At 34.9% G+C, this 22,073-nt stretch overlaps 1 protein-coding gene across 1 annotated transcript in view; it reads right to left on the reverse strand.

Moving 5' to 3' along the window:
* Positions 1 to 14,499, reverse strand: part of Gpm6a (glycoprotein M6A) — a 376,173-nt gene extending 361,674 nt beyond the window's left edge. The window contains exon 1 of the mRNA XM_045141993.1: positions 14,313 to 14,499. Coding sequence (XP_044997928.1) covers positions 14,313 to 14,316 — 4 coding nt within the window. The 5' untranslated portion in view covers positions 14,317 to 14,499. The remainder of the gene's footprint in view (positions 1 to 14,312) is intronic.
* Between the last annotated feature and the right edge of the window lie 7,574 nt (positions 14,500 to 22,073).

The following is a 22,073-nucleotide window of genomic DNA, read 5'->3' on the forward strand; positions in this document are numbered from 1 at the left end:
TACCTATTTTGTTTAATTCAATTTACTAGAATTTCCTTGAAAATGTCTCCATTGGTGATCATAAAATATATTCAAGTATAAATTGTTATTTTCTTTGTGACATGTTTTTTGGTTTAGTACCAAAGTAATTTTGCTTAAAAGAGTTTGTAAGTGATTATCTTCTTTTGTATGAACTGTTTTATTGTAGAATTGCAATTATGTTGGGCAAAATCACCAGTGTAGCTATTTCTGCCAAGAATTTCACTGTGTACAGCAATAACAGATACTAATATAATGTATATGTATATAGATATATTTATTATATATTTATATTTATATCTTTGTTCCTTCTATTCCTGCCTATTTCATTATCCTTGATGTTTTTTTCAAAGTGAAAAAAATAGAAACATTCTATAAAATTCATATTATGTTCTACTTATTTTCTACTGAGTCATTTGTATTTTTTCATAATTTGTAAAGATTACTTATATTTAATACCTACACTTACACTTAAGCTTTCATGATTTGACCTGCATTTTAGAAGTTTTTATTGTAACATAAAAATGCTTTAAATTTTAGTATAGTAAAATTTTCAGTTTTTAAATTATTAGTACTTTTCTTTTATGTTTTAAACATACTGCCCTTTAGCCCAGTGACATGAAAATCTTTTTTACATTTTTCTTTACAATTTCGTTATTGCCTTACAAAATTGTTAGGCCTGTATTAAGGGAATAATATGACACAGCACAGTTATTCATCATTTATGTACAAACCTGTTAGCTTAACATCTTTTAAAAATGTTCTTACATCAGTTAGTATATCAAGGCACTTAGGAATTTGAATATGTTTTGAAATTTTTCATTGGCTTCTATTTAACTATGTATTTGTTTGGTGTATTTTTCCACTTATAATTACATAGTTTTAGAATGAATCTAGATATTTTAAAAGCCTAACCTTCTCAACTTTTTCTTTTTCAAAATTAGGTCCATTTATAGAACATTACTTACTGTACACTGTATTAGAATCAGTTTGTCAATTCCATAATAATTCCATTGGGCATATCATTGAAGTTGAATTGAAACTACATGTACATAAATTTGAAAAAGAATAGGAATATATCTGATAATAAGACTTCATGTTTACTAAGCATATATATCATGTCATGTATTCATATTTACTTTCTACCATTAAGTCATAAAGATTTATGGTACATTCATCTTTAGAATTCTTGTAAAAGTTTGGCTACTGTAAATTGGTTTTTAATTACACTTGTGTTAGTATTGTTGACATATAAACTCACTCAGGTATATATGTTGGTCTATGTATGATTGTAGAATTGCTTCATATTATGTAGATAAGAATTGTATCATGGGACCAGAGAGATGGCTCAGCATTTAAGGCACATGCCTGCAAAGCCTAATGAAATGGGTGTGATCCCTCAGTTCTCACATAAAGATGGATGCGCAATGTGGCACATGTGTCTAGAGTTCGTTTTCAGCAGATGGAGGCCCATGCACACCCATTTTCTCAGTTTGTCTTCTATTTCTCTCTGCTTGAAAATAAATAAATAGATAAAATTATAATTTAAAAACTGCTTGGGCTGGAGGGACAGATCAGCAGTTAAGGTGCTTACCTGTGAAGCTCAAAAACCCAGGTTCAATTCTCAAATACCCACTTAAACCAGATGCACAAGGTAACACATGTGCCTGGAGTTCATTTGTAGGGTCTGGAGCCCCTGGTGTGCCTATTCTCACTCTGTCTCTCCTCTCTCTCTCTCCTTCTCTCTCCCCGCCCCCAAAAGAAAATCTTATTGCGATTGAGAAATTGCCCTCTTTTTTGTAAACTGACTAGCTACATTTTTTTTTCTTGATAATGTACAAGTTCTATTTTAACATGATGATGATGATGATGATGAACATACTTTGTATTGAAACATCATGTGTTGACACCATCTTTTCCCTCCTCCATGCCCCCATTATTCCTGCTTTCTTTTTTGTGTGCATTGGTTAGGATCCAGGACAGTGTTCAATAGTTACTGTGAAAGTGAGCATCCTTATCCCATCCCTAATTTGATTAGGTATGCTTCTAGTGTTTCACCACTAAATTCTACATACTGGTTTCTAAAGGAGAACATAGATCATCTTACACATCAATTTCATTTTTAAATTGTTTGTAATCATATTTAATACAAATTTTCATTAACTACATTTCTATAGCTACTAGATGATCATATGACTTTCTATTTTAAGCACTGAGATGAAAGATCTTCAACCATCCCTTCATGCCAATAAGTGTTACTTGGAAATAATTATTTTAATACACTTTTAGATTTTTTTAGTGTTTTAATGATATTTTATATACATTTATAAAAATTCATATATTTTGTTATATCAATATTTCCTATTTTGTTATACCATATTTTCATCTTATACCATATTTTCATCTCCATAATTTCTAGGATTATCTTTCTAAACTGAAAGTGTAAATATTTTAACAACCAGCAGTACCTCTCAAAGTTTATAAAACTAAGGGCCAGCCAGTTAGTAAGTTATGCAAGACCCTGGACTCTCATTCACCTCTTCAGGATCCTTACACAATGTGGTAGTGCAAGCCTTTAATCCAGCACTCGGGAGGCAGATATAGGAGGATCACCATGAGTTCAAGGCCACCCTGAGACTACATAGTGAATTCTAGGTCAGCCTGAGCTAGAGTGAGACCCTACCTTGAAAAACAAAACAAAACAAACAAACAAAAAAAGAATGATTAATGGATTATGCAGATCAGTTTATCCAGCTCTGATATTTTAGACCCATCCTCTAAATAGCTTTTAGGTGCTTAATCATACTTATTGTTTGCAAAAGTTGTTGATAATCAGTTTGCACCAAAGAAAATGTATGATTATGCATTAGTTGTCAAAAACAAGCACTGCTTTCATTGAAGTCTCTCTCATTTTTATAAATCTAGAGTTTTATGAAAAATTGTAATAAAATCAATATTCAAATTAAAGTTAAGACAAACCTACCATCATGATCAATTGTGTCTGTGTGTTTGTTCTCTCTTCCTTTCTTTCTGTCTCTCTCTCTTATTCTTTCTAATCTTGTCTTCTTAGTTGCATACCTTGTTTTTGCTAGATTGTTTTATGTACTCCTCTTTTATTCATTTTTATAACTCTACAACTATGTATATTTACTATACATATAAATATAGCAAAGTAACTGGAGTATAAGGTGGTTAAATTGCTTTTCTAAATTACTGAATCTACAAATTAAAAATTAGTTTTCCTAAATCAAAAGGTGTAACAAAGAGAAAAAAACGTTGATTTTTTTTCAAATTGGCTTAAAAATTGATGAATTGCAGAATATAAAATACTGTTTGATAAAGTAAAACTGTATAGCCCTTTTTCCCTCATTACCTGCAGGAGGAAGTCTAAACTTTATCATTTTAAGATACAAAAGTAGTTTATATGTAGGTAGAAGCTACAATTATTCATAATTTGTAAAAAGATAAAATTTCAGTTTATAATTACTACAGTGAAGTGAATGTAATAAAAAAGTAAAGTATCTTCCAAAATATACCTTTATAGAAAAATTGAACAACTATAGATATCGTCTCTTAAGACAATTTATTAGCAACACAAAATCTTGAATCTTTGTTGAAAATAAAATCTGATATTTTTGCTTTTATAGCCAATTCCAATGTTCTTCTGTCATTATCAATGAGAAGTATGTTTAGCTTGGTAGCCTTAGCAATGGCATCCATCAATTTGGCTAGCCATTTAAAATTTAAAAATTGAGTCTACTGAAATCCTAATTATGAAAATTGGAAGAAAAAGGAAAGGAAGGAGGGCAAATAATTTGTAGCTTACTAGTTCAGAAATGAGCATTAGAGAAGAATTCTTAATTAACTCTATGCAATTATTCTCCAATGGGGAAAAATTTCTACTTTCTCTATGAGATGAAACTTTTTGTAGTTATCTATCCAAAGAAACTTAATTCAGAAGCCTAAAAGATAGTAAGTAGGACTTGTTGCTATGATTTCAACAGCCAGCATGCAGCTAATCAGCAGCCATAGCAATTGCTGAAAAGGAGCTAGCTACTTCCATCCTTAGCTTTACTTCTAAGGTTCCAATGATCAAAACTGAAATTCAAACTAGATGCTGCCATGAGAAAAAAGAAGCATGACAAAAGATCTGGCAAGTGTTAATAAGAATGGGAAAGTAACAACCAACAAAGCAGTCAGATTTCTCAAACTCTCTGGGTCGTCAAGTACAGCAAAACCAGCCAAGAGCTTAACAGGCAAAGATTATACCCAATGTAGCATGATGGGCAGGCTCATTACTCTGATTTGTTGTCAGTGATGAAAGACTAGATGTTTCTCCATACTAAACAGCCAATAAACACAGCTACAGCCACTGGAACAGAGGATGAAAGCCAGTGACAAAGGAAACAGAAGGACTCAATTTGAGGAAAGCAAACAGCTACTTGTACCTCAATTCTTCTGTAGTCCATGCCAGAATTTGAGAATCATATGTTAAAATCTTGCTTCCAAAGGGAGATCTTCTACGTATACTTTTGCATTAGAATTTAATCTGCACATTGCACCACATAGTAACAAAAGGAGTCAAAAATAAAAAAGGGTCATAATTAAAAATATCCAATTAGTTTTAAATTGCCTGTTCAGAATACATTGGTTTAATTATGTTGTGTTTTACTTTAATTATGCTGCCTCTGATTGGGACCTAACATAGAAGATAGAGCAGAACTGAATGAGTCTTTCAAACTTAAGGATAATAGTCTTCTTCAAACACTCATCATTTGAATTTAAAAGACAAGAAAAAAGAGAGAAAGAAAGAAAGCAGGAAAATAGGGTAACAGAGAAAAGAACAGAAAAGAAAATGAGTCCCAGGATTCTAGAGACCTAAAGTAAGATTGTAAAATTTAAGTTACTAAAATAAGAGTGTCTTTCTTTGCTCCCCTTCATATCAAGTAAGTCATGTACATATTGAACTATTAAAAGTATTAAAAATGAAACCTTCATACTGCTAAATAATGAAAAGATGTGACGTACTAGCATTACTGACCCTAAGCTACATTATAATTTTGTAACCAGCTTTTTTCATTTTAGTTTTGAAACTTTATTTCATCTTCAAGATATTTTGTTAAGTTATAATTTATACTTAAATAGGTTAAATTGTTTAAATTATAATTAAATAGGTAGCTTTGTATCTTTAGGTCAAATGTTATATATTTCTAAATGGATCATGGTAATAATCTGGTTAGATCTTGAAACTTTGATTGGAAGTTTTATTTAAATATGAAGTAATGCCAGCTGCATAATCTAAATAAATTATTCTGTCTTCTATAAAGATTACCATCTTGCACAGTCTCTAAGGAGGAGCATGTAAGGTAGACAGACAGAAGTCATGGACTATTTGTAGAGAAGCAGATGAATAATGCAATCTTGAGCCATTAGGCTCACAAAAGTTATTTCAGATCCCTCATATTTAATTACATGAGATCTGATTTAGAATTTAATTAAATAGCAATTTATCAGAACTGTGAATATTTGTAGCTGATTTGTCCTGGATTTTAGTGATTCCTTCCATTTTTCATTGAAATGCCAACTTCAGTGTCTTACTCTAACAGATCAAAATATGTTTGTCTTCCATTATTTCTGGCTCTTTTTTTTTTTTTTTTTTTCTGGGTACAGTCTTGCTCTAGCCCCAGCTAACCTGGAATTACTTTCATACTGGCCTTGATCTCACAGTGATCCTCTTAATCTCAGCCTCCCAAGTGCTCAGATTAAAGGCATGTGCTTTTCTGTCTTCCATTGTTTCTAATTCTTATTTGCCACAGTATCTATGAACAAATCAGCAGTAAAGAAGACTGCCAAGGGTGAAAGCATCTCTAGACTTTTGGAATGATTCTGTAGCATTGTAATCACCCTAGAGCAAAGGATGCTCTCTTGTGCTCATGCATATAAAAGCAAAATAAATCAAACATAATGAAAAACCCACTGTATGCACATATGCTCCAAAAGTTTAGAGTACTAGCAGCCTAATAAATACAACCTTACTTGTTAAATATATCAGCTTATTATGTCACATAATAATACATGCTAGTTTTTAATTGATAGTATATAATGAACTAAAATGGGCAATGTGTATATAAATAATGACTCAAACAATTTCTGGGATTATTGTATCTTGGTGTTTCATTATATTCCTCTGTGTTTTCATTTGATCCTAACTTAATGAGGGCTTTAAAAAAAAAGTTAAGGATGCATTAAAAAGAAAATTGCCAAATCTGTGTATAAAGCCCTAAGAGCCTTGTCTATTACAAGTCAGGATTGAAACCACGTAGAAATTACTAAAGTCAAAGGGTCTATGTGTTGCTATGGATCTATGTGTCTAGAACTTTCCTATGAACATATCCTTATTATCTGATGAAGATATAGAGCTCAATGTGACTTATGTTATTTAGCTATTAGTTTCCAGGTGTTTAAAACTCACAGGAATCTATGGACCATTTAATCTAAGTCCATTTATATTGGCGAACAAAGGTAACAGAGATCAATAATATTGGAGTTTTAGCAATAAAAATGATTATGTCCTGATACCTGGTCCATTGAAGATTTAAACACAGTATATTTCATCTGATTTTATTCATTTGTTAGATTATGTATTTTTCTATACATTCCAATTAATCAGGATGTAAATGTTCCCTATAAGTAAAAATTCAAAAATAATAAATATGTATCTGTCAAAATAGACATAATGTATCTTTTCTAGATAATTAAAGCAATTTAAATCAATTGAGAACCATATTAATTCACTTAAAAGTCTTCCAATAATATCACACATTTTCACAGACCAATTTGTTATGATTTTATGTATTAAATTTATTATACATTCTGTAAGTAAATTGCTTAGGACTACCACCATTCTGTGCACTTTCCATCTATGCTTCTCCCCTAGATCATTCTCTCTTTACTATTATTATCAGCTTCATTGTTTTATTTGTTTTTGTAGTGCTGTGTTTAAGCTCAGGGATTTGCTCATTCTAGGCAACTGCTCTACCCACTGAAATACATCCAGAGCCTGCCCTTCCCTTTTCTCAATATGTGATGTGATTCTCACTCTCCATTCTTTCCTGTCTGATGTCTTTACTTAACCATGGATCCCTCTATATTCTTCTTCCCTTACTCTTCCTCTTGTGCTCTCTCTCTCTCTCTCCCTTGCCCCCTTCCTCTTCTGGTCATAAAATCTTGTCTATAAGAGCAAACTTTTATCTCCATCCATTCATTTCAATAGGCTTATGACAATTTAAAAAATTCTTGAAGAAAAGTGCTTCAATCATTTTTCTTACTTTGTTGCTGAACACTCTAGATAGACCCCTCAATTCAAGACTCTTTTCTTCTTTGACTCAATTTAACTGACTCTTTTCTATTTTCAACTGATTTTAAAAAAAAAAAAAAATTAGTTATTTATTTGAGAGAGAGAGAATGGGTACTCCAAGGCCTCTAGCTGCTGCAAATGAACTTGAAAAACATGTGTCACCTTCTGCAACTGGCTTATGTGGGTCTTGGAGAGTCAAACCTGGGTCCTTTGGCTTTGTAGGCAAGTGCTTTGCCCACCAAGCCATCTCTCTAGCCCATCAGTTGATTTTTTAAAGTTCCCTTGCCTTCTATCTGTCATTTGGTGAGGGCTCTTGGCTTAGGGTTGGTCTAGGTATATCCCTTACTCTTCTGAACTGATACACACACAATCCAGTTTGTCTTATTTTCTGTCCCCTGCAACTAATGCTAAATATATTATACTCCTTCACACTCCTTTATACTTCTATAATTTTCTAAATTAATAAGAAAGGCAATGTTAGATAGTTTAACTGTGATAGTTTCTTGGCCAACTATCTGGAAGTTACTGACTTCAGAGTCCAGATACTATCCCAAATAAAAATGGGAAGTATATAATGACAAATAGTTATTACTGGGAGAAGACATGTAGAGACAAGGCATTGAGAGCATACAGGAAAGAGAACTGGACTTCCAGTAGATATCTATGCTTTGTATCCCATTCAACCACATTATCCTAGTATTGTACAAAAAAATTTAATAGTTCATTGAGCCTTTATCATATTTAACTGTATTTTCTGGTGCCACTCTTTTTTTCTACAAGTATCACTTTATAACAGCTATCAGAGAACAAGAAGGAGATGAAAGAGTAGAGAGAGCGAGTTAGATCTATGAAAGGTATGTTCAGTTTTGAACATATTCAGGCTAAAGGACTATAGGAACATGTGATGGAGATAACTGGCAGCTGAGTACAGATGCACAAATATGGACATTATTTAATAGTAAATAATTTTAAGGTGAAATGTTTTGGTAAACAGTACAGTATATAACCCCTTAGGGTTCTGAGTGATAGGTAAAGAAAAAGCAACTATAACTTTATTTTACTATAAATTCAAAGTGAAATAAAATAAATATGTGAAAAAGATTGCAAAATATGGCTCTTAGTAAATTTTGTCATGGCAGGATTATGAATTTAAAGTAATATTATAGAGACAAGGAAAAATATAATTGTAATGGGTGACTTACTGAGTGAGATAAGTATTTTGAAGATTTTATCTTTTAGCAGCTCATTTTGTTCCTTGAAATCAGTTGGACTAGACAGTAAAACTGCAGGTCCAGATCTCAAGCTAGCCTTATGAACCTGAGTGTTAGGAGTCTGACCCAGGAATCAGTATTTAATAAGTCTCTAAGTTATTCTAAAATGACTACAAGTTCAGAACTAAGAAGATATAGAAATAGCAACAGATTTATTTTGCTACTATAGAGTTAAGGCCTATATTTCCGAATTAGTAGTGAATGCATATCTAAAACTAAAGAATAATTTGGTTTAATTATATATCATTTTGCCCCCTGGACTCTTCATGCATTATTCTTGTTATATTATTCATATAACTAAAGCCTTGCTTCTTCAAGGTGAGGGACTCTTTGTTGTTGTTTTTTCTGGGTTTTTGTTTCTTTGTTTGTTTGTTTGTTTTTCACTATTTGTAATGAGTGTGGAATATGTGGCTTACTATTATCTAGCCTCAATTCCTCATCTCCTTTCTACATTTCAAAAATAGAATGACTTCAGGTAAAAACACATGTAAAAATAATAGAGCTCTTATTTTTTTAAAGCCTTTAAGAATTTAACTTAAAAGAATCTTGTCTTTGAATTTAAAATCATATTATTTTGTCTAATTTTTATGTTTTCAGAATGTCTAGGAAAAATATCTCTGTTTTTTTACAATCACAATAAAAGCTCTAACCTTCAGTAGTTAAAAATAAAACAATGTAGCTAGGCATGGTGGTGCACGCCTTTAATCCCAGCACTTGGGAGGCAGAGGTAGGAGGATCACTACAAGTTCGAGGCCACCCTGAGACTCCATAGTGAATTCCAGGTCAGCTTGGGCTAGAGTGAGACCTTACCTCGGAAAAAAAAAAAAAAAAAAAAAAAGAACACATAATGAGATTTACACAAAGTCTTATTAAGTATAATTTTGTGTCATTAATTTAGATATATTTTCAAATAAATAATGCTATAAATTACTCGGACTCCTCAGTTTCCTTTTTTTTGTATGTTAGCATGTTCCATACATCAAAATGAAAGACCTAATCCCACTACTGAATTTTCATGCTCTTGAGTTTTGTGGCCAATAAAATACAACAAAAGTGATGTCCTAGGACTTCCTTGATGCTGTTCCATAGGATCCTTAAAGCTCCTGCCTGGCTTTGTTAGAATATGTATTCTTGGGACTTTGCATCTTGTAACAAATCATTTTGGGAAAAACCCAAAGATAGTCACACTGAACTCCCAATCAACAGGCACTATGTATGAACTGTTGGCAGTATCAGTGAGCCAAATCAGTACTCTCTTTGATCAAGTCTTTAGATGCTGAATCCTCAACTGACATTGCAACAACCTGATACCTTCAATGAGAACTGCTCAACAGTCAGCCCACAGAACCATGGGAGATGGCAATACATTAGTTGAATCCACTTGTTTGGGAAATAGTTGTTATATAGTAATAGATATACACAACATTATTTTACTTTTATGTGATTTACAATATTATCAGAGCATTATAATCATCCAGAGAAAATGGCATAATAGACACTAAATAATACTTAAAAGATATTATTTATTAATCTAGAATAACTAAAATACACTTGATTCTGCTGTTCTTAATGAAAACAGTTTGGACTTATCTTTGTATATCTTTTCCCTCTAATGACTATGGAATTAAGATATGATTTATGTAAATGTACAATCACACCAACCCATATGGAATAAAAGACAGAAGATCTTCAAATATTTAGAGGACAAACCTCTAAACATAAGAGGTTACCTGTTGCTTCTCTTGTTTCAAGCATTAACTGTTTATGTCTTGCTCATAACTGATTCTAGTGAGTCAATTTTTTTCTGAAATAAAATAACAAGCTCAATAATATTGTATCTCTTTATTTTTTCCAGTTTTAAACAGTTTTAAAGATTCTGAATAAACTAATTTTTATTTGAAATTAATTGACAGCAAATGATCACTATCCTATTATACTTCTCTTGTCAAAATATTTGGATGTCTCAGTCTATCCCTGAATGTTCAAGATGTCACATTTAACTGTTCTAGTTTTAGAATATTGAGTACTAAATATGTACTTGATATGTTCCTCTTGTAAATAACATGCATCCTCTCCCTGGTCTTCAACCAGTATTTCTGATATTCTCACTTTAAAATGAATAATTTATTACATGGTTTATCTTTCATTAAAGATTAGGAACCTTAAAATGGTTGTTTTCCATCTAACTTTTTCTTCCCACACAAAATTCTCATTATGGGTTTCCAATTTAATAAATATTGTTGCTTAGACATATAGTCACCCCCCTTGTTTATCCCTTAAGTGCTCTTTAAAAACTAAGTTTTCCCTCAATCACAAAGATTTCCATTGACCAAAGACCATAGCTTATTAATTATTCTCCTTATTACTCAGCTACATAACTTTGCAGATTTTTCATGACACACTTTTGCTTTCCATATCCATTGTTTTTATTGGCCTGGACACATAATATTTTCAGACTACTTTGACAATTGGGCACTTCCTGTCCAATTTAATTTTCTGTTTTGAATAACATGCTCAATTTAGTTTTCTTAAACATTCTTATCACAATAACTTTCTATAACTCCCTACCACCTATTTCATAAATTCTAAATTCTTGCTGCTTTAAAAGGCTTTCCAATGTCAAAATCACTCATTAACCCAAGTCCAGGTCTTACTGCTTCAAAACTACCTTCTCGCTAGTTTTAAAGGACCCTTTACTACATTTAACATATCTCGTCCCTTCCAAAAGTCTTCATGTACCCTTCCAAATCAAGTTCATTTCCACTGCTTCTATAAATTTTTCTGTTATTACAGTTGTCTAGCTAATGTTCAGCATCATTTTGTAAACAGAACAAAGATTATTATGGTTATAGTGAATATTTATGAGCTATATATGATCAAGCTGAGCAATAACTAATGTATTTAGGGAAGACATTTAAAATATTCCTGACCTAGGTCTCCATCTAAGCTTGAAATTCCAAAAATTAGAAAGCTTGATAGTTAAGGTTAACCTTGCAGCTAAAATGTAAACATGCTTAAAAATGTTTAGCCCTGCAATTTTTTCAATAGGAATTATTGTTTACAACCTTCTTGGAATACTTGGATATTTTGGAATAAAGTGAAAAAAAAAGCTATATATATCTATAAAAGGTCATCAATAAAGAAACACAAGAAAAAAGCAAGAGATGTCACAATCTCAATTTGCCTACTTTGCAATGAACTTGTGCATTACAGCTATGATAACTATAAATAATTCACATCATTTAATCAAATACTCTCATTCTTCCACAAGGGTAGATTAAGGAGTTCTCAGACCAATGACAATTATTACATTCATTCCTATAGAACCATTTTCTTTAAGTGATAATTTGCAGTGATCATAGTAACCAAACAGATGTATTGAACTTGCTGCTACATTCCAACATTGTTATCCCAGCAATCTTGAGTCCAATTTTTAACTCCCATACTACCCTGTGTTCTCCTCAATAAAATTGGTACTAAGTAATGAAGCTATGTTTTAGTGTGCTAAATTAAATGGAAGAACAGAAATACATTCTCGATGTGTTTTTCTTGGTTTGTTTGTTTTTGCTCTTGAGCTTCTGAACATCTTTCTTACCTTCTTTGAACTTTCATGGGCCCCTATCTGATCAGTGGATCTTCCACACTATTCATTAGATTGCTTTTCTGAGCCATTATCCTAAGACATGTTTCATTATCTCACTGTCTATTGTTTTATACTTGTTTCTGTTTTTTGTTTTTGTTTTTGTTTTTGTTTTTTCTTTCTTCTTTGCTGACTTTGGTTTCTCCCTTATGCCTCTGTCCACTTTCTCCTATTAGGCAAGTATCATCTACCAGTTTTGGGTGACCTCAGGTACTATAGGAAATGGAATCTACTCCTTACTGAAGAAGGCCCAGACAAATTTTAGTTATCTAGCTTATAGTTATCTAGCTTATAGTTATCTGGATTATAGTTTTTAAGAGCTGTAGGTCAAACATTACTGTTAATTTCATTATTAATTCCACACCCACTCCCACAACACCTGCCTATAATTTGTAATAGATAATTAATCCATGAGAATCAAAGTAAAATTCAAGACTAATTATTTTCTTTATAGTTTGCAAATGCACACTAGAAAAATAATTAACCCTAAAATTTACAAAAAAAAAAATTTTATCCAGTCCATTTAACCTCAAGATTATCAAGATAAAGAATGTGATTTTTTTTAACACTTTATAATGTTGGGTCCCAGTACTTTTAATAAAATTACTAGATTACATCAAATCAATTATTTTTGCTTTCATATAAAGAAACTCCTTCTCCTGTGTTATTCTTACACATTTATATGCCCAAGTACAACTATATACTATTAGTACTACTAATAATAATCTGTCACTTGGAAGAGTGTTTTATTTTTATTTCATAACATGAAAATATGACTTCCATTCCAGCAAATGTTTAAAGATTGGGGATCATTCCCAACACAATTTTATGCAAAGGCCCTAAAAATGTGTTTTTCTAAGAAGCAAGAAGAAACAATGTCTTGATTACAGCTAACATTCATAGGCAAAAATGCACTCAGCCTTCCATTTTTTCTTTTCTTCTAAATTGGCCAGTGTCTATAAACCCCTCAGATTAGTAGTCAAAGCGTCGCTAACACTGGAGCCTGTGGGAATCTGGAATTTCAGCAGGACTCCTTTGCTCTGGATGAAATCCCTCACAACAAAGGACAAGGGAGGGGGGAGGGGCGTGCCGTGGACTTGGACCGGAAGAAGTGAGTCTAGTGGCCTTTGCATAGTAAATCTCTGGCTGCTGGGGGATCGCTAATCAGTAACAGTAGAAATGCAATATTGTTCAGACTATTTTCGTCTACCCTGCACAAACCAGATCAGTTCCCTGGAGAGTGGGTAATATATCGCTCAGGTGTTTCACTTGCTGTTACGAACTTTGCTCACCCAGACCCACTTCTCCTAGCGCTGAGTCAAGATTCTCAGACCCGGAGTTTTCCAGCGCCCTCCCCACCGCCCCATCCCGACAGCATTCCTGGGACGCTCCAAGCTGAAGTGCCAAACTCCAAAGAAGCATCCCACAGAAACCAGCAAGGCTAAAGTGCGCTGAGTTCTAAGGTCGAGGAACCTGAGCTACGCTAGTAGTCCCCCTAACGACATCGTTTACTTTCCCAGATCTGGTCTAAGAATTGGCTTCCAGCCTTGACCTCAAAACCTTTACGCAAATAGCCTTTCAGTTTTCACGGGAACCAAAAACTGTCCCCAGATCTCGCCCTGCCACCGTGCCTTCTACTCTAAACAGTAGGAGCTGTAAGTTTTACGAACTTTCCATTTCTCCTATCTCCCTTCAATTTGCTCACTGGATGGAACCCGTGATGATGCTGATCTCTCTGGAATCCTCTTGCTATTTCTAATCTTTTATTTACAGTGCCTCCAGCACTGCGCATCAGAGCCTCCACGCACCCTCCTCTCCCACAGTGAACTGCCTGCCACCTTCCCTCGCTTCAAGTGCCCCCTTAACCACTCTCCGAATTCCCAGAAACCCAGAGGCCGGCTCTGGTCATCAGGTAGGGGAGAAGGAAAGGAAAGGGATTTAATCATAGAAACATAAACATACACTTTCCTTAACATTTGTTTCCCAGGGCCAGGCTTTGGACGACTCGTCCGGCCTGAGCACTCACCCATGTTGAAAGGTCTTCCTTTCTCCTGAGGTCCCCCAAGGAGTGTGAATGACCCACCAGGCGCTGCTCCCCGCCAACTTCAAGCTGGGCTCAACTCCGGAACTCCCAGCCTCGCCTCCCCACGGAGACTGCCCTCAGTGCCCCGGGAAACTCCCAGGCGCAGACCACTCCCTCTCCACCTGCCTCCCCTGGAGGAAAACTCCATCCCTCTTCTCCGTGGTCTCTGCCCGCCCAGAGGCCCTACTTGGCTCCTTTTCACTTTGTGAAGAATCTTATGCAAATGTCTCTCTCCTCAATACATTGAATTCTCCCTCCTTCTCTCTCTCCCCCTCCCCCCCCCCCCCCCTCTCTCTCTCTCTCTCTCTCTCTCTCACACACACACACACACACACACACACACACACACACACTGTCTCAACATCCCAGGAGCCCAAGAATCCCTTGCTATCCAAGACAATGATCCTAAAGTGAGAGTCCTGAAAGGAATTATTCCAGAAGAAATGACAGGGTTTGATGAGATCAATTTGTATTTTGTTTTCCCCCTCTGATCTTCAGTACTACCATTTTTCTCATAACAATGTTAATAAAACAAAAGAAAGAGAAAAATCTCCCTTTATGAATACTGCTCTATTTCTTCTTCCTTCTATACTAAAATGTTTGTAACATGGTAAATGTTTGTTTTCCATGGTTCTAAAAATTCTAAATATATAGAGAAAGCAAGAGAATAACAATGCAAATTATTCAGAAATTACCTGGAAAATAAATAAATCTAGCCAAGAGAGTGAATCCTGCTGAAATGAGGGCTGGGTTTGTTAGTCCAAAGACCAGAGCTGTGGTTCTGGCTCTACCAGTGTTCAGCTCTGGTACTTGGTTTACTAATTTGTAAGATAAAAGATGCAGAAATCTGATTACTAAATTTCCTTCAAACTAAAATCATATAATTTTATGATTTTTTTTTTGCTTTAGCTCTCTCAAAGTTTATATTGAAGTCATTTCAGTCAGTCCCCAGAATATTTAAGCTTCCTTTCATACACAGCACACTGTAAAGTTCTTGAGAATCTACTCCATGAGCAAGGGAGAAGAAAATGGACCTGGTTACTAACTTTGAGGAAATTTCTATCTAATGAAGAAGACACAATATGAAAAGTGAATAACAATACCAATAGTGATGTTAATAGTATACAGGGAAACAGGCAAAGCCTTTCACTGAAATAAATAGGAATAGCATTATCAGGATACAGGGAAACAAGCAGAGCATCTCTCTAAAACTGCACAAAAGCATTTGCAAGGCCATCTCTCATGTAATGGAAAAAGTGTACTCCTGAGAGGTGCTGTGAATGCATTTCAGAGAAGTGCCAATAGAAAACCATTTTTGTGGGGAGGGAAAGGAAGTACTTGTTTGATAAATGTCCCTAGTATACAACATTTTATTCAGAAATGCATCACCATTCTGAAAACTGCCAAACATAATGTTGCAGTCCGGTTCGCATTGCTGGTAGAAATCACCCAACCAAGAGCAGCTTCTGGGATAAAGAGGTTTATTTTGGCTTACAGGCTCGAGGGGAAGCTCCATGATGGCAGGGGAAAATGATGGCATGAGCAGAGGGTGGACATCACCCCCTGGCCAACATAAGGTGGACCACAGCAACAGGAGGGTGCGCCAAACACTTGCATGGGGAAATGGGCTATAACACCCATAAGCCCGCTCCCAACAATACACCCCCTCCAGAAGGCATTAATTCCCAAATCTCCATCAGCTGGGGACCTAGCATTCAGAACACTCAAGTTTATGGGGGACACCTGAATCAAACCACCACACAGAGGATGTGATTTCAGCAAAACTTAGCATTCCTACATTAGTTTAGGAAAAATAAATGGTGAATTTTGGAGATTAATTCATAACCTCTGATTTAGAATTCACCTCATGAAACTTACTACTTGTCTCCCAGGGTCCTATTCCAAGGTAATATTAAAAGTACTTGGGGATTTCTAGTGGAATTCCACTATGATTCTAAAATGTGAAATAATAATCATAGGGTAAACTGAGTAAAACCATCAAGCAATATTCTAAGCCCGCTGAGGCAAAAAAACAGGAAAATAAAATTTACACCCAAGCAGAAATGCTCCAGAAATCAAGACCTTAATCAGTTCATAATACATTACCTCAGTATATAGGTAGATTGCCACCTGATTAAAAAAATATTGCATATTTTTAAGAGTATAATTCATAACTATTTTTAATATCCTCAGTAAACTGTAAGAATTATGAATATATTAAATATATAACACATCAAAACTGAACATTGATTAATCAAAATTGTCATATTGTTTCTCCTCTGACCTGTTACAAGCAAATATATTCAAAGTTTAATGGGTATGCTACCTTATAAATACATAAAAATGTAAAATCATCTAACTTGAGATTTAACAATTAGTCAATTAAGTCATAGACATGGTAAATACATGACTGATCCTCTGTATTTCTGCTTGTACATCCCCTTCTACCAGTTATGCATTAAGGTGCTGTCTTCAATAAACTTCCACATTCTTACCTTCATCCTTATTGCCTGGAGCACCTCATCAGCCAGTCTGACAAGAAACTCCCATTTCTAAACTAAACTGTGAAAACTCTTGGCAACCACTGAACTCAAAGTTGAAGTTTGAGACAAAATTCTAAATTGTGAAATGAAAATTTCATTACACAAATTCTTGCAGAGTAAAGGGATTTATTTGAGTGAGCATAGGTTATTAATTGAACATTTTATGTCCAGCCAGATATCCTTTCAATGCTACTCAATTTTTAAGTACGTTGAGGTAGAATAATGAATGAATAAAGAATACCAGTAGTGGGAAGTCAGAACACATAGAGTAACTTGTACACCAGAGGAGCTGATAAGAAATAATGCAACAAATGTCTGCAGGCTACAGACAGAATCCACAGAAAGTCCTAGAGGAGAGGTTCAAGCAGAAAGAAGTTGTCACCTAGACTAGATATCACTGAGGAGGCAAATTTAGATGAGGACTGGCAACTTTGACTTAGATGGGCAATTAAGTTATGTGTGAAACATTAGCAAGGATGTTTGTAACCAAACACGGTGGGTTGGCATCTTTATAAGTGCTAAGCCTAAACAAGCATAGCTGAGCAATTTAAAAAAAAAAAAAAATTAAGAAATATTTATTCCTACAGCAGGTAAGAAAATCATGAGATATCCAAAACAATGGCCTCCTAGAACAGAGGAAGTATATGCACTATATTTAGGGAGCCTGTGACTAATCATATAAGAGCACTTAAGTGGCTAGAATGTATTTAAAGAGTTCATTCTTAGCATGCTCAGATTGAGATCATAGTTCAAGAAGGAAAGAGGGCAGATAGTTCTGATTTATGAAACACATGTTCAAAAGGAGGAAATGCTGAGTGGAGATACTTTGGGGTTCATTTAGCTTGTGTCATTAAGGTGTTACAGAGATGGTAGGCAGGAATGCCAGTGTGCCTGCCCTATCTGCATCACAAAGCTCAAACTGAAACAAAGCACATTGGAATACACACTAGCATAAGAATTTGCAGGCACATAGTTAGAGCATTTTGTATGTGGCACATAGGATCAAGAAAACATTATATATATTTATATATATTAAAACATTATATATATATATATATTTATAAATTACAAAAGAAGTATTAGTATGTTTAATGGCAGAGATGGTGTTCTTAGAAATGTTATTAGTGTAGATGAATCTAGTGAGAAAATAAAATCTAATCATTTCAGATAGAGGAAGAATTACAAAGTGGAAGGTAAAAGAAAGGAAAACTTAAGTAAGTATACATGTAAACTTTGAGGCAAATGTGGATTATAGAGGCATGATTGAGTATTGTTCAGGCAATAGGAAAAAGGAATACTGAGAAAGAACAAATTTGTGCTGCTGATACACTTATAGGAAATAATGAAGTTCATCAAAGCTGCTATAGAGAACAGGAAAGGGAATTGATCATGGTATATAAAAGAAATTTCTGGGCTGGAGAGATGGCATAGCAGTTAAGATGCTTGCCTGTAAACCCTAAGACCCCAGATTCAATTCCCCAGTACCCACATAAGTCAGATGCACAGGGTGGTACATACATCTGGAGCTTGTTTCCATTGGCTGGAAGCCCTGATGTACCCATTCTATTTCTCTCTCCCTCTTTCTCATAAAGAAATATATAAAAAGAAAAGAAAAAAATTCCTGGTAGCACTGAGGCCCCAGCTGAGAATGAATATAAATTTATAGGGAAGAAATCTATCTTTGTGTTCTTGTTATCCCTGCATAGTAACCTAAATATAGAAAGGATAAAGCAGGTAACTTGGGTATCCAACAGCTGAGAACCTTTGTGGAGGCTGTTATAGAGATACTAGAGAAAAGTCATAATTCTGAACAAAAAAAAACATAGTTCAATACTACCTGTGAAGAGCCTGAGGCAGGAGGGTCATAAGTTTGAGAACACAGGCTGGTTTACATAACAAGTTCAAGGCCAGCCTGAACTATATATTTAGGCATGTTCTCAAAAGTAAAATAAATATATCTATATGTATGTGTGTTTGTGTGTGTATGTTAACTAATTCATTTGAATCTGGACAAAAGAAAGAAGAGAATCCTATGACAATATCAACAGAGTATAAAAGATGGATCAAAATACTAAAGCTATAATTGAAATTTAAAAGCATATTTAGTGGAAATAAACTATGAAAGACTGGGCTGAATGAAAATTGACATTAGTTGATACTCAACTATTACTACATTAGGACTTAAGATATTTGAGGCTGAGTAACTTGAATATTAGTGAGGCCAAAAATAAGATCAAAGGAGTGTGTTTATAAAGATCAGTAGATGTGATGATCCCTTTATTGAGGCAAGACCTTATATATGGGTATTGGTAGTGTTATCTAATGTACATTACACCACAGTGATAGAAAGAAAAAAAATCCTAAGTACTATTTAAGTAACAAAATATATCTGAAAGACAGAAGTTTAAAAGTATACAAATGTTAATTACAATATTGAATATTACTAGAGTTTATGACTGGAAAGTCTATTGGTGGCCATAGGAGTCAATTAAAAGCTATCATATTTTATGTATGATAAATAAAGAAGGTAATTGGGTAAATGACTCAGTGGCTGAAAGCACTTGCTCCTAGTTTAATCCCTAGCAACTACCTAAAGCCAGATGCAAAGTGGCACATGGATTTGTCATCCCAACTCATAACAATGGAGGCCAAGCCAGGAAAATCTCAAAGCTTGTGAGACAGCTATATTGGTCTGCCTAGAAACAAAACAACAACAACAAAAAACCTATCTCAAAAAAAAAAAAAAATGAAAGAAAGAAAAGGTGAAGGAGAGTATTAACACCCAGAGGTTGTCCTCTGACTTCTACATAAGCACGGTGGTATGCGTATACCTGTACACAATGAAAGACAGATGGTGGACAGATGGAAGAAGTAAAGAAGGAAGGAAGAAATGAAGGAAGGAGGGAGGGAGGGAGGGAGGGAGGGAGGGAGGGAGGGAGGGAGGGAGGGAGGGGAGGAAGGAAGAAAGATAAACTATTGATCCTTGCACAACATAATACATGTGAATGAAGTGTTGTACAGAAATAAACCTGACATTCTAGGAAGAAGTTCCACCTATAAGACATTTTTATTTTGTTTTATTTCTCCTTTTCATTCATTTTTTTTAGTCTTATAAATATTGGGGTAATTTTTGTGTTAGCTTTTTGTTGCTATGGCACAATGCCTTGCAAAATCAACTTAATAAAGAAATGCATATTTCTCCACATGGCAATTTTAGACATTTTAGTCCATTGTCTTGTGAATTCCTTTCCTTTGGTTTGTATGAAGACACTATATCTTAGCAGGGAAAAGGAGGTTCCACCTCATATCATGGCAGCAAAGAAGAAGAAAGAAAGACAAAGGTGGCATGCCTTTCCTCCCACTAGACCCTTTGTCTAAAGTTTCCAGCACTTCTGAATAGTGCCACACATTGTGGACCAAGCCGATAACATGAAAAACTTTGAGGGAATCACCAGACCCAAGCCATGCAAGTTGTTTCATAGCAATATTTAACATACAGCTCACTCTCAGGCTTTATTTTCTCAGCAAGAAAAAAGAAGCAACTCTCTGTACAACTATTATTACCTCGATATTTGTTCCATTCATAGGAAGATTTCTCATGAACAAAGTGTTTTTTTTTATTGTTCATTTGTATTGCAAAAAAATTTTCAAATTTTAGGCCTTCTGTTTGTGAAGTTATAATTAAGTATCTAGTGACAGCTATTAGCCATAATTCCAGTGGGAGTTTTAATTTAAGATTTAAGCACATTTAGCATATATTTTTATAATTGTGGTTATGCTTACAAACTTACTTATGTCCCACACAACAGATGTATTAGAATTCTCTAGAAAAATAGAATGCATAGAACATATACTTGTGTATTATAATTTAATTAATAAAATATAATCTGCACAATGTGTATTATCAAGTAGATTTATTAGATTAGTTTACAATACAGGCTGGGCAGTCTAACAATTATTGCCTGCAGGCTAAAGTGTCAGAAAACTCAGTAGCTGCTGAGTCCCGAAATTGGCTGCCTCAGAAGTCACAATCTGGTACTGAAGGTCTGGCAAATATCTGGAGAGCTGTTTTTCTTCAGTCCATGTTGGAAGCTTGATAAAATTTGGTTCCAATGTTGATAAGGCTAGCAACAACAAAGAAGATACTCATACCAGAAAGTAGTAGCATAAGCAGCCAGGCAAAAGGTTCTGTGTTTTACTGAAGTTTGGTTCTATGTAGTCTACCACCAGAAGGGCCACTCATTGTGGGTGAAGGTCTTCCTCCCTTTGCAATTTTTCTTAGAAATGCCCTCACAGACTCATCCAAAAGGCATGTCTTTTACTTGATTCCTAATTGGATTAAGGTGACAACAGGATTTAACTAGCAAAACTGGAAAGAAAAAGAAAGTTCAGGAGCACAGATGATTCAGCAATGAGGCACCATTGGAATCCCAATTCCAGCCTACCTTCTATCTCTATATACTCCAGCACCCCTAACCATTATTTATTGCATATAATGCCTGAGGAGAAATGGTGTTTTACAAGGCTTATGAGTCTTATGAGCCTCTGTCCTCCCTGCACATCACCAAGAGGGCGATACTATGTCCAATCTTGTGAGCATGCATTGTGGATCGCAGTTGCTCTGAAAACAAGACTCCAAGGATCCTGTCCAACTGGGATGAAAATGTACACAATGGCTTCTGTGAAGATGAGGTAATGAAAGAACCTCTCCTTGACAAAGGACTAACATATACTTAAGGAAATGTTCAACATCCCTAACTATTAAGAAAATGCAAATTAAAACAACTATGAGATTCCACCCTACTCCAGTAAGGATGTCAATCATCAAAAAAATAAAACAGGAGACTTCCGGTTAAGATGGCGGCGTAGGTACCACGCCAAAGCAGCCTAGGGGGGAAAAAGACCCAAAAAACTCAGCAAAATACACACTTTTACTAAAAACTGAGGTGTATAGGAAATTGAAGCGGCAGTGGAGAAGTAGAAGAGCTATAGAGCATCCAGAGCCTGCACAGGCGGGAAAAGTGGCTACGGCAGCTCAGCCAACCGCCACGGCTGCGGCGCAGCAGAAAACCGCCAGACTCGGCTCGAGCCGCAGGAAAAGCCAGGTGCGGGATTTTCTCCTCACACCACGCTCTCCGCAACTCGGGACACATGAGGGGAG

This window comes from Jaculus jaculus, chromosome 1 (genome assembly GCF_020740685.1).
Source record: "Jaculus jaculus isolate mJacJac1 chromosome 1, mJacJac1.mat.Y.cur, whole genome shotgun sequence".
In the NCBI taxonomy this organism is placed as follows: domain Eukaryota; kingdom Metazoa; phylum Chordata; class Mammalia; order Rodentia; family Dipodidae; genus Jaculus; species Jaculus jaculus.